Source organism: Cervus elaphus, chromosome 13 (assembly GCF_910594005.1).
Source record: "Cervus elaphus chromosome 13, mCerEla1.1, whole genome shotgun sequence".
NCBI classification, from domain to species: Eukaryota; Metazoa; Chordata; class Mammalia; order Artiodactyla; family Cervidae; genus Cervus; species Cervus elaphus.
The window spans coordinates 22,662,655-22,675,783 of NC_057827.1; the positions used below are offsets into that span (position 1 = coordinate 22,662,655).

General features: G+C 49.2%; 1 protein-coding gene across 8 annotated transcripts in view; it reads right to left on the reverse strand.

Moving 5' to 3' along the window:
• Positions 1-13,129, reverse strand: part of NTRK3 (neurotrophic receptor tyrosine kinase 3) — a 419,093-nt gene that overhangs the window by 155,569 nt on the left and 250,395 nt on the right. For all 8 annotated transcript variants that reach the window (XM_043922244.1, XM_043922243.1, XM_043922240.1 and 5 more), the window contains one exon: positions 10,622-10,810. In XM_043922244.1, the coding sequence (XP_043778179.1) occupies positions 10,622-10,810 (189 nt within the window). The remainder of the gene's footprint in view (positions 1-10,621; positions 10,811-13,129) is intronic.

The following is a 13,129-nucleotide window of genomic DNA, read 5'->3' on the forward strand; positions in this document are numbered from 1 at the left end:
TGGCTTTACACCTAAGCAACTTCCTTAAGTTTAGCAATGAAGCCCAAATTTGATTCCTATCTGACCCCTGTGTGGATTTTTCAGCTGGTTCAGAATGATGACCCTTAAAACACCCCCATCCAATTCAGATGCTCAAATCCAGTTGAAAGGGGGAAAAAAAAAAAGAGTAAAAGCTCTGGGAAAGCTGGAGCTGGAGAGCATCTCTGGAGGGAAGTTACTGTCCCCACTTCTTGAAGACAAGACTGAGGCCAAGACACGCCAAGAAGACAAGTTGTCCTTCAACACCCAGGGCTCTGGACAGGAAGTGAAGGACCCACTCCACATCTCATTCAATTTCAGTTGTTGGGTACACCGTCCCCTGGGTGCAAGTTCCCCCACAAAATAACATGATCCAGGCTGGCTGGGGGGGGGGGGGTCTTATCATTCTTCACCTCCTCCTCCACCAGGCAGCACATGCTCATCCCCGAAGTACTTTTTTTAAGCCAATTACTGTGTATTTACAGTGAGCATAATTAAACCTAATTACTTAATTAGCATGACTGCATGAAGCTACTAAACTTTGTGTATGTGATTATGGCAGTGGAACACAGATGAGATGAAGTCATGAGATTCCACAGGAAGGCAGGTCGTCTGAGCTCAGGAAGATGGACCATGATCTGTCCAGTTGGTTACAGCTCCAAAGTATATGCTCAAGAATGTCTTAGCATTTCCAGGTACTTTGGGGGAAATGAAATCATGTGACTTTTTTTCTTCCTGGGATAAAAGGGGGGAAATGGCAAAGTGACAAGCTTAGATTTCATCTAGATATAAGTGATTTGGGAATCAGTATCTAACAGAGGTTAATCTGACTGAAATCCTCAGGACAAGTTCAAGCATATGGGTCTAGGACTTAACTGCCTTGGTTCCCAAGATAATCCATTTTGGAATCATCTAGCTCTTTCTAGAAAGAAAGGAAATAGGTAATGTGTCTGAGCAGGCTTCCCAAGTGGCACAAGCAGTAAAGAAACTTACTGCCAGTGCAGGAGATGTAAGAGACATGGGTTCGATCCCCAGATTGGGAAGATCCCCTGGAGGAGGGCATGGCAACCCACTGCAATATTCTTGCCTGGAGAATCCCATGGACAGAAAAGCCTGGTGGGCTACAGTCCATGGGGTTGCAAAGAGTCAGACAGGACTGAGCAACTTAGCATATGCAATATATCTGAGCACTCCTTTCTTCCTTGGGCTCACCAAACCTAGCATCACAGTCTTCTCAGGACTCTGTTACTTATCCTAAATGGATTTGAAAATAGGATTGAAGAAAAATCCAAGGGAACAATCCTAATTTATGTTCAGTTAAAATGTTATATGAGAGACTGCCTGGCAAACAGGACCTGGAGATATCTAACTGGTGACAAAGGCTAAGGCAAAATATCACTGTTACCATTACAACCTATAGTTCCCTTAAGGGGGGTGGTTAAGATCCAACAAGCAGAATAAAGGAGGAGATGCATCAGAACCGCCCACCCCCACATTGGTCCTATTCTCTCCAAGTCACACTGAGCTAAGCCTCCCTCCTAAACCAATGAGAGGGTGCAAACAACAGTCCCTCCTCCCCCGCTTTCCCCATAAGTCAGCCTCCTCTTTTCAGCTCCACTCCCAGAGGAGAAGCTCCTAGCCCAGCCCTGTAACCAGACACCCTTCCTTCCATCAGGCAAGTCCATCAGGGCTTCTGCTAGAGAAAAACCTAGAAAGCCATATTTTTCAGTAGCAGCAGCTGTGGCTGCTGTCTCTGCTTGGGATTCTGGGGTGGGGGCCTCCCAGACAAAGGAGCCCATTCTCCGTATTTCATCTCTAAGTCCATGACACCCATGGCTGGGAATAAACACCCATCATTACCCTGCGCTAAGCAAGGTGTGTTAGCACAGAAGGGGACAGAAATCTGTATCACACCGATGCACTATTAATGCTGCATTATGTTCACAGGCTCTGTGCTCCCCACAGCAGCAGCGAAATCAGTTCCTTTTTCAGAAAAGACAAGGCTGATTGGTCCAGAAGAGGAAGAAGGGACAAGCCATTCCTTTCAGTCTTGATGAAGGAGCCATGGGTCCCAGTTAAAGGGACATAGTTCACAACTTTGGTCATCTTTGTGAATGTCCTCACCTTATAGGCTGGTATGATAAGGGGGCTGCATTAAGCAATTGCCTTGAGGAAAGAGGGTGAGGACAGGACTTCTGAAGAGCTGCAGTGTAGCCAGAGAGGTAAGGAAGGGTGGGTCCTTCACCCTGTGCCAGGGCCCACATCAGAGTTGTTGTTTAGTCACTAAGTCATGTCTGGCTCTTTGCAACCTCATGGACTGTAGCCCACCAGGCTCCTCTGTCCATGGGATTCTCCAGGCAAGAATACTGGAGTGGGTTGCCAATTCCTTCTCCAGGGGATCTTCCAAGACCAGAGATCGAACCCACGTCTCTGGCATTGCAGGCGATTCTTTACCGCTGAGCCACCAGGGAAGCCCCCACGTCAGAGAACCCAACACTTAATAAAAGCTCAATGGATGTTTGTTGACTGGCTGAGGAATGAAGGAGAAAAGGGCATTGGAGGGACCCAACATAGATGGGGTATTGAACCCCCAGTGAGAGAGACAGGCTGTGAGGAGGACCCCGGGGAGAGCTGCCAGGTCAGCCAGGGAGGCTGAGTGGCAAGCCCAGGGAAGCAGGAAGTAGACGCGACTAGCCAGGAGGGGCTGCAGACTGAATGCACACCTATGGTTCAAAAGGCAGAGACTCAGGTGGAAAACAAGAGTCCTGAAGGCCTGAAAAAGAGGCTGGAAGGCCAAGGCCAGCTTGAAAACGACACGTGGGCAAAGAAAAGGAATTAGCAAAGTTTCAGAGAAAGCAAAAACAAAAGAAAAGGATTTGGATGCCTGAAGAGGTGAGGGTCACCAGGCATTCCAGGTGGGCACCATGGAGAATCACCGGGACAAATTGTTTTTTTTTCCCCCCAAGAAATTTGACACTCATCTGATTCAAGTTGACATCTTTAAAAAACATTTTTTTTTTCATTTATGTTTGGCTGTGCTGGGTCTTGATTGCTGCTTCGGCTTCTCGCGAGTTGCAGGGAGCGGGGGCTGCTCCTGAGTTGCGGTGCACAGCCTTCTCGCCGCAGTGGCTTCTTCTGTTGCGGAGCACAGGCTCGGGAGTTATAGCGCACAGGCTTAGTTGCTCCTTGGCAGGGGGGATCATCCCGGAACAGGGACTGAATCTGTGTCTCCTGCCTTGGCAGGTGGATTTTTTGCCACTGAGCCACCGGGGAAGCCCTTGACAAACTGCTTTTGAGACGCTGTGATGGCGTGAGCATACTGATCAGGAAGTCAAGAGACCAGTTCTGTAGTCAAGGCAGCGACTGGCCTCACCAGTGACAAGTTGGAAGTGAAGTATGCTCCTTGTATATAGGTTAGGCAACTATTCAGTGAGAATTCTACAATCATCCGTTGCTGGTACAGTTTAGGGTGGAGAGAAGATACACAGATGCACACACATGTGTGTACACACACATACACAGACACATTCCAGAAAGCACACAAAACCGGCAGGTATACACTGACAAGTCCAAGAGACCCTGGGGCAGGAGGGGTCTCTGGTCCGTGGAGGCCAGTCTGATGATGAAATCAACAGAAGCTAACGTGCCTTGGTACAGCCACTTGGAAGACAGTTTAACCATTTCTTACAAAGTTAAACACCCTCTTACCATACGATCCAGAAATCATGCACCGAGGTATTTATGCAAGTGAGTGGAAAACTTATGTCCAAGCGAAACCTGTACACAAATCTTTATAGCAGCTTTATTCATAACTGCCTCAACTAGGAAGCAACCAAGATATTTACTGTGGGTTAAATGGGTTGAATTGTGTACTTCACCATCACCGCCCCCCCCAGAAATACGTTGAATTCCTAAGCCCCCATACCTTACAGTGTGACCTTATTTGGAAACAGGATCATTGCAGGTATAATGAGTCAAGTCAAGATGAGGTCATCCTGGGATAGGATGGACCGTTAATCTAGTATGGCTGGTGTTCTTATAAGACAACCTTGTGAAGACAGACACACGGGGAGGATGCCATGTGAGGACAGAGGGCTGGAGTGGTGAGGCTGTAAGCCAAGGGGTACCAGCAAACCACCAAGAGCTAGGAAGAGGGGAGGAAGATTCCCCTCCAGGTTGCAGAGGGAGCAGAGGTCTCTGAGACCTTGATTTTAGACTTCCAGCCTTCAGAAGTGTGAGATGATACATTTCTATTGTTTGAAAGCACCCAGTTTGTGCCGCTTTGTTACAGCAGCCCTTAGAGACTAATGCAATGTCCTTCAGTAGCTAAATAGACAAACTGTGTTACAGCCACAAGATGAGGAAGCATTCAGTGATTAAAAAAAAAAAAAAGAAGTAAGCAATCAGGCCACAAAAAGACATAAAAGAACCTAAAATGTACAGGGCTAAGTGAAAGAAGTCAATCTGAAAAGGCTACATACTGTATGATCCCAACTATAATGATATTCTGGAAAAGGCAAAACTATGAAGACTGTAAAAAAAGACTAGTGGTTGCTAGGGGTTTGGGAGGGGAGATGAATCATGGACCACAAGAGAGTTTTAAGGCAGTGAACCCATTGTATGTGATACTTAAATGGTGGATACATGACAGGATGCTCTTGTAAAACCCATAGAATTGTATACAATGCAGAGAGTGAACCTGGCTGTAAACTATGGTTTAGTTAATGATACTGTATCAATATTTGTATTTTGATTGTAACAAATGCTACCACACTAACGCCAGATGTTTGTAATAGGGGAGATTTCCGGTGAGGGAAGTGCTGGGGGGTAGATGGAACTTTCTGCACTTCCTGCTTAATTTTTCTATAAACCCTAAACATGCTCTAAAAAAATGTTTAAAATATTAAAAACTGACTTAAGCCCAGGGCCAAATATTGCCAAGGCCACCATGGTCCTTTGGGAACTTGAGCTGGGGGAGAACTCAGGAAGAGGGATGAGAACCACCAGCCAGACCGAGGCTGGCCCAGCTTCATGACTGCAGGGAGCCGCAGCCAAGGTTCTTCCTGGAGAGCTGTCCTCATCCTGGAAACAGGGAGAAAAGCGGGTCTCCAAAAAAAACGCATTCCTCAAAAGCCAGCTTCCTTGAGCCCAAGAAGTGGAGAGTGAATGCTTGTGGACCACTGGACTCCCAGGCAACGTGATCTGATAGAGGAAGTGATGGATCTTGGAGTCAGTAGGTCTGGCTTCTAATCTCAGGCTCACACTTAACAGCTGTATGAACTGCAACAAGTCCTTTAAGCTCACTGAGCCTCAGCTTCTTTATCGAGGAAATGAGTATAGCAGCCTCTCCCTTAGAGAGTGGGTGAAAGACTGCATGAGATAAAAAAGGGAAAGGCCAGCCCAAGGCTTGGTCCAGAGGAGGCTGCCGATGCCCATCAATGACCTCTCTCTCGGTCTGTGACAGCAGCCTGCACCCTGGAATGAAGACATACTCACCAAGCGTCATGACGCTTGGTTGGTATCTTCTCTGACCCTAGTTCCAGGCTATGTTTCCAGAGAAAATGAAGACTGATGACACAGAAGAGCTACATCCTTTGGAAAAAGCTCAAAGTTGGGTTTGGGAGACAGTACCCACCTCTTTGAGAAGTGACATGATGACCGAAGATTTGACTTAAAGTCATGCAAGACTATTGTGCATGGCTTTTCCTTTCCCAGGAGGGAAAGATCACGTTGCAATAGCATGGGTCCAGGAAGGTCTCACGGGAGGTTGGAAATGAGCCAGTGGTTGAGTGATGAATAGGTGCAGGAAGGAAGAAGAGGGAGGGAGGGAGGGAGGAGACGTGGGGAGAAGAGACGGGCATTTGAAGCAGGAATTACCCTGTGGTAAGATTCGGAGGCATGCAGTTGGAGGGAGACCTGGAAAAAAGTGTCCAGGGGTAAAGGCTGGTGAGTCATCAGCAGAAAGGACCAAGGTGAGGCCTTCACAAGGCCCCAGGCGGAACAGTGTTCCATCCTGTGTCTTGGACACCAGTCCCAGTGGCAGTGAGCCCCTGAGGGTAGGGACCATGCATGCCTTTTCCACCATTGTTTCCAGAGCCAAAAAGAAGGCCTGACACAAACCCTCCATGAATATTTATTGAATAGATGAAAAGGAGAAAAATCAGCACTCTGTGAATGACCACTATACTAACGAAGGGGAGAGACCCCAAAGGAACATGCTCGAGTTTTACCAAGAGATGGAGGGTGGAGGATTCAGGGATTCCTGGGGAAATGGAGCTATGCGGCAGGGAACATGAAGAGGTGCAGGGCCGAGCGGTATCTAAAAGGACCAGGGTCGGGGAGAGTCCCTGACTGCAGGCCCACCAGGAGGGGCAGAGGGATGGAGAGGTGGGAGCACTGATGCTGGGAAGATGAGACAGAAACAACCTGGGAATAAAGGCAGACAGCCTGGCCTGGGCACAAAGAGCAGGAAACGAACCCGTGTTAGCAACCCCAGCTGGCCCCTGCTCTCTCAACCAAGAGGCACAGCTGTCTTCTGAGAATAGGTTCGGGAAAAGGGGAGGAGCAGAGAACCCCAGGGCCTTCTCAGCAGAGCCAAGTAGCCTCCCAATCAACTGATGGGAATGAGCCAGAGCGTGATGCTAACACCGCTGCCCACAGTCCAACTCAGTACAGGCACCATGACTGCAGCCCAGAGCTGTCACAAGAGGAACAAAAGTCACCAACTGCCCAGTGTGGCTACAAAGAGCTTGAAACTTCTCCCCAGTGACCCATCTAGACCGGCCTATCAGTGTCTTATTCACAAGGTGAGTGTGCTAAGTCGCTTCAGTCATGTCCGACTCTTTGCAACCCCATGGACTGGAGCCTGCCGAGCTCCTCTGCCCAAGGGATTCTCCGGGGAAGAATACTGGAGTGGGTTTCCATTTCCTTCTCTGTCTTCTTCAGAAGGACCTAGCCCCAAATCAGCTGGGTGACAAGGAGGCAGACCGGTTTCCTGATGCTTTTGAGCATCAGTGGACTTTAAATAAAAGATGAGGGAGGCCTCACTAGACTGCAGATTCTGTATCCAAGCCCGAGTAGGAGCATCTTTATTCAGCTCTTCCAGAATCCCTGGAAAGGCCGAGTACATTCCAAATAAAGACAATGCCACATGCAGCATGCTCGGGGACACAGGTGAGAGGCTGCGAGCATCTGATAACGAATGGTACTGGGTGATCCCTAAACATCCTAGCAGCTCCTACACACCATGAAAAATTCTATGGCCCGGATTGAAGACAGTGAGAAGCAGGAAGAAGAGCAGCATCTTGATCACTCCAGCTGGAGAGGTCCCCCCTGATTATGATAAACACGTGTGTAAAGAAAAGAAAAGCATTTTTGTGCTAAATCCATCACTGGGGGGCTTGCGGAAATGAAGCCTGAAGTCAGGTAGCTGTGTGCCTATGATGTCTTCCCACGGTCCACATTGCTAAATGAGATGAGGAAGAGAATCAGACAGGAGAGGCCCCCCTGGGGGGCCCCTGAGATATGAGCATTTCTCTTTGCTCAATCCCCTGCTTCTTGCCATCACCCCCAAAGGAGTGACCCCAGCCCCGTCTGCAGCATCGTAAACGCCTGCTGCTTATTTATCCGCCCAGGCGCATGTGGTTTTAATTATTTATGATGGTGTCTCCTCGCACACGGGGAAGTGTCTTGGAGTCCCTTGCCTTTGACTGATGAAGGCTTTGTAATCAGAGACCTGCTGTTTCCCAGCCCGTAAACCTCAGCGAGGAGAGGGCCGGGTGCTCCCCTCCCCGACTGTGTGAGTCAGCCACAGATTCACAGAGGGAGGATTAACCAAATCCCGTTACAAGGCTCCTGTACGTTGTTTGTCCTGCCACACGTGTTTTCTGAAAACAATTAAGAGCCGTCTGCTGTCTACTGATGGGACACAACATGCTGCTTCCCTGAAAAGGGCATCTCCCCTAAATATCAGAGGGTTTGGATGATCCGGAGTCAGTGAGGGATTCTACTCTGCGAGGTCTTGTTTGTTCTCTGCCCCCTCAAGTCTTGTCGCTAAACCTGCTTTTTCGCTGTCTCCGCTGACCCAGTCGCTTATACAGAGAAATGCTGTCAGAACCATAGAGAGGCTGGCTACCTTGAGTCACAAACCCAAGGAGTTTCGGAGACGCTTCTCCGCTGCACCAGTTCCTAGGGCGACAGCTCCTTGGCTGGGGGCTGGGTCTTGACCTCAAAGGACATTCAGGCCCCACAGGTCTCTCCACGGTGCCAACTTATTCCAACAACCTAGAAGAAGCTGCCTTCCCACATATCAGATTCTCCCCGTGTGGACACCGAGTCACTCCCCCTGGGATCAGGAGCCCACGTGACCCTCCTCTACCCTGAGACCCAGAGCTCCCACTAACAGGAACACAACCCATCCTCATTTTTCCTGGGTTCTGCCTTCACGAATTCATCTACTCTCTACAATTGATGTGTAACCCCATAAACCCACACGCACGACACTTTCACAGTCATTCACAAGCATTTAAGGAGTGGTGACAAATTTGAGTCACCCACCCACATGCACGTTCCCAATTAAGGCTAAAAAGCCATGCTCTCTGCCTTCTTGTTGTGGCTCTTCTGTTGTAAACGAGTATCCTTCTTGTGGTTTATTCAATGCCACTTTCATTGCATATTTGTGTTTTCTGTGGACAAGTTCACTGTTTAAAGCAGCCCCCCAAGCAGAGTGCTGAATCGAGGTCTACCGTTTTCCATGAGTGTGAATGCTGTGATGTGCCGTATGGAGAAAACAGGTGTGTTTGATAAGCTTGGTCCAGGCATGAGTCATAGTGCTGTTGGTCACTATGAGCTCAATGTTAATGAATCAGTAATATGTACTAAAGTAGCCTCAAACAGAAGCACACGCAATACAGGTTATGTCTTGATCAGCTGATAAAAAGGTTGTGACCAGAGGCTCACAAGGAACCTAACCCTGGATTTCCCCAGGAACAATGGTCCAGGGTTTGCTAATTTCATGTTCATGGTGATTTTATAGGATCCTCGAAATAAGGAGAACCAGTTGCATATTCAACACAGCAGTGCCAAGCCTCTATTCAAGTACCAACATCACTCTAGAAAACTCAGCAATGCCAACCCCAGACTAAGCTCGGACTCACGCGAGCATCATGGAAGGACTTTCCTCATGGCCACACCCAGGTCAGTCGAGGATGATGCTGATCTGAGGCGAAAGGTTTAAAGCCAGAGTAGAACCATTCTGGACACGGTCTTCCCCACTGTTTATCCAAAACACAGGTATCTCTCTTCCCTTGCCCAGCCCTGCTCTAGAACCCAAGTATCCTTCCTCTAACTGGTACTGATGGGGGAGCGTGACAAACACTGAGACAGATTCTAGAGGACTCTCAAGGTTGGGAGGCAAATGATGACCTTGTCCAGATTCAAGCTCAGTCCCTCCCACGGCGGCAATCCTCTCACTAAACACAGAGCCAGAAAAACAGAAGCGGAGGCGGATGAGGTGGCCGAATGCCTGCTCTGCTATCAGATGGACTAGTGGGGGCAGCAAGAGTTCTGTGAACTGCAAGAGTGCATCCCAAATACAGAGAGCTCCACCAGGGGGAGAGCAAGACCAGGGGCATTTCTTCCTGGGCTGGCCTGGACTAGCTGACCGGATGAAGCGAACAGACTAGCAGAAGCCTGTGGGCAGGAGAGGGGGACTCACAGCCTCCCTAAACCTTGGGTTTCCTGTCTGCAGATGAGGCCTTAACCTAACCCATCTCTTCTGTCCCTTCCAGCTCTAAGGCAGTCTCCAGGGCTCCCTCTCTGGACATCAACCATTTTGGGGGAGCAGGTGCAGTGGGAGTGGAGGGGTGTGCCCCGGGGTCACTGAGCCTAGATTTGAACCTGGGGACACAGCAAGGGGAACACCTGCCGGAGGGAGGGCAGAGCCGCCGAGGCTCCAGGGGCCAGGGGAGGCCCTCGCAGACTCAGCAGGAGTACAAAGGGAGGGCCTGAGCCACCGGGAGGTAAGAGGGTAGGAAGCAGGTGCCCTGAGCCCTCTGATCTCAAGGAGACATCTACGGTGAGGAGGGGAGGGGTCCGAGCACAGGGTCTCTGATCCGATTCTCAGACCGTACCCTTCGGGGCACTGGAGGGCAGCTGGAGAGATGTTTCCATTCCAAAGGTACTCGCTGCCCTTCCCTCCCTTCCCCTCCCGGGGAGGTGTGGGTGGAGGGCCTGACGACCTTGGGGGCTGTAGTCTGGGCAAAGATTCCTGCACACACAGGCCAGGTGTCTGCAGATACAACCAGCTGTGCCTGTGTCCCTGCCTTACTGGAAGCCCCTCTCCAGGTGGGGCTGGGCCTGCTGCCTCCAGGCTGATTCGCCTTCCCCTGCCCCAAGCCCGCTCCGCCCAGGGGCCTCTGGCTCATGGCATCCCCTTGCCCAGGCTGTTCATCGAGTTTTTAGACAAAGAGGGAGGGTCTCCTAGAGAGTGGGAAGTTAGCAGGTGGTAGGTCACCCCAGAATGCTCCAGAACCCCCGCCTCCATGGTCTATCACCATGCCCCCCTCCAACCCCAGAAGGGACAAGAGTCTCCCACGGTACTCACATGTGTCTGGCTTGTGGCAGTTATGTCCCTGACGGAAGTACTGGGGATTCTCGATGACTGGGATCCGGGTCATACCGATGACCACCGTGTCTGGCCCGGCGTCCAGCGACGAGGGCGTGGTGATGCCATGGTTGATGTGATGCAGGGGGCTAGCCGAGTCCTCCTCACCACTGATGACAGCCACAGGACCTGCACAACCCAGGAGAGACACGGGACCCGGGTGAAGTCACATCCAGCCAGTGCCCAGCCCTGCCCACGGACCCTTCCATTACTTTTTTCCCATCATATTTTCCATGGGAGCAAAATCCACTAAAAGGATATTCCTCAAATGCCCTAGATTCTGAATTGACAATAACCCCTTAATTCTCTCTCATGAGAGGGAGAAAACTCTACCCCACCACGCCATGGAAACAGCTGCAAGAGTGAATCTAAATAATAATGACATGATTATTTCCACTTTCTTCCCATTTAAATTAGTTCAAAATAATTAAAAGTTAAATTTCTTCACTTTCGTAACAACAACAGGATGTTAAAAAATGACCCAGTGCTAGTATGCACCCTGTCCTTTGTCTCTTCAAGAGCTTTCAAAACTGCTGTCATTTTGGGGACTTCCCTGGTGGTCTGGCAGGACTAAGGCTCTGAGTTCCCAATGCAGGGGGCAAGAGCGCAATCCCTGGGCAGGGGACTGGATCTCATGAGCTGCAACTAAAGATCAACTGACCTGGCACAGCCAAATAAATGAATAACTATTGTAAAAATAGCCAATAAAGCTATTGATGCTGGGTCCCACTCCCAAAGATTCTGACACAGTTGGTCTGGGAATGTATCTCGGGCATTACGATTTAAAGAGTTTCCTTGGGAGTCCCACGTCCAGCTAAGTCCCTGGAGGCTAAGAACCTTTCCAGCATGGCCATCAGATTCCTACAGGAGTAGAAAGTAACTTTCACTGGACAAAGAATCTGCCTGTAATACGAGAGGCGGGGTTTAATCCCTGGGTTGTGATGATCCCCTGAAGGAAATGGCAACCCACTCCAGTATTCTTGGGAGAATTCCATGGACAGAGGAGCGTGGTGGGCCGCAGTCCAGGGGGTCGTAAAGAGCTGGACACAAATGAGAGGCTAACACTTTCACTTGCTCTCGAGCCTCCCTGGCCCAAGACCGGCTTGTATCCTGTCTTGCATAAGTCCAAAGCAGGCTTGCATCTAACTTGGACCAGCTTTCACAAATGACCGCACTGAGGCTGGAACACTATTAGCCTATGTGCAGCTGAGACAGCAGTTCCATTCTTTTGTTGTTTTTTTAAATTTTTGGCTATGCTGGATCTTTGTTGCTGTGCAGCAGTTTTCTCTAGTTGCTGTGAGTAGGGGCTACTCTCCAGTTGCGGTGCTCAGGCTTCTCAATGCACTGGCTTCTCTTGTTGCGGAGCACAGACTCTAGGCACATGGGCTTCAGTGGTTGTGGTGTACAGGTTTAGGCACATGGGCTTCAGTGGTTGTGGTGTACAGGTTTAGTTTCACCAACGGCATGTGGAATCTTCCCAGGCCAGAGATCGAACCTGTGTCCCCCACATTGGCAGAAGGACTCTTAACAACTGGACCACCAGACCGAAGTCCCATGTCCCACTCTTGAGAGCACTATATTTGCCCCAATGGCTTCAAAGGATACCATTTGCATCTTCACCAACCCCAGTGCCACCATTTTCTACCCCAAAGGAAAAGCCTAGGACCTAAGGTGATCTGTGAACACAAGTTGACAAAGATAACTAATGCTGCAATCTTGGTAGAGCAATGATTCTGTTTGCTGGTGCGATTCTCCCCTACGTACAAATAAAACTCCTGTAAAGTGAATTAGCTGTGACTGTCTGTAGCTTTCTACAAGTGGCATTTTAAATGGCTGCTTTGCAAGACACATGGTCCCAAGACAAAGCACCTGCCGTGATTTGGTTTTGCTGTTCGAACAATATTTCCACTGTAGAAATCCATTACATCTTACTGAAGTTTATGGGAAGAATATTTCCCATCAGATAGCAAGGTGAAGCACCAATGAGGCTGAACTAAACGCAAGATGGGTAAATGCAAACTGAGGACCCTGAATTCCACTCCATAAGCACAGACAGGCTTGTTATGATCTGTAACAAATGTCTGACTGTGCTTGGAGACCACTTGAAAAAGTCGCAGGAAGGGGTTGCCGAAATTCTTGCAGCCATCACGTGCCTTGCAGAAAGAGACCAGCTCCTGAAAAGACATTGTAAACGTTTTTGAAACACTTCGGAGTGATTTCCAGTTAAACATGGCTAGAGCTCAGGTCTCTACCTCCTCTTCACATTAACATACAAAGGAATTAAATAAATATTGGTACACAAAGAGGAAGAGGGGAAGCAAGAGGAAATGAGATATTTCAACAACGTCTGGGAAGATGAAAAAGCAAAGAAGCAAACCTTGCTTACAAAGAGGAGGAAGATATGGAAGAAAGGACCACAGGGTCTGTGGGAGGGTTAACACATAAATG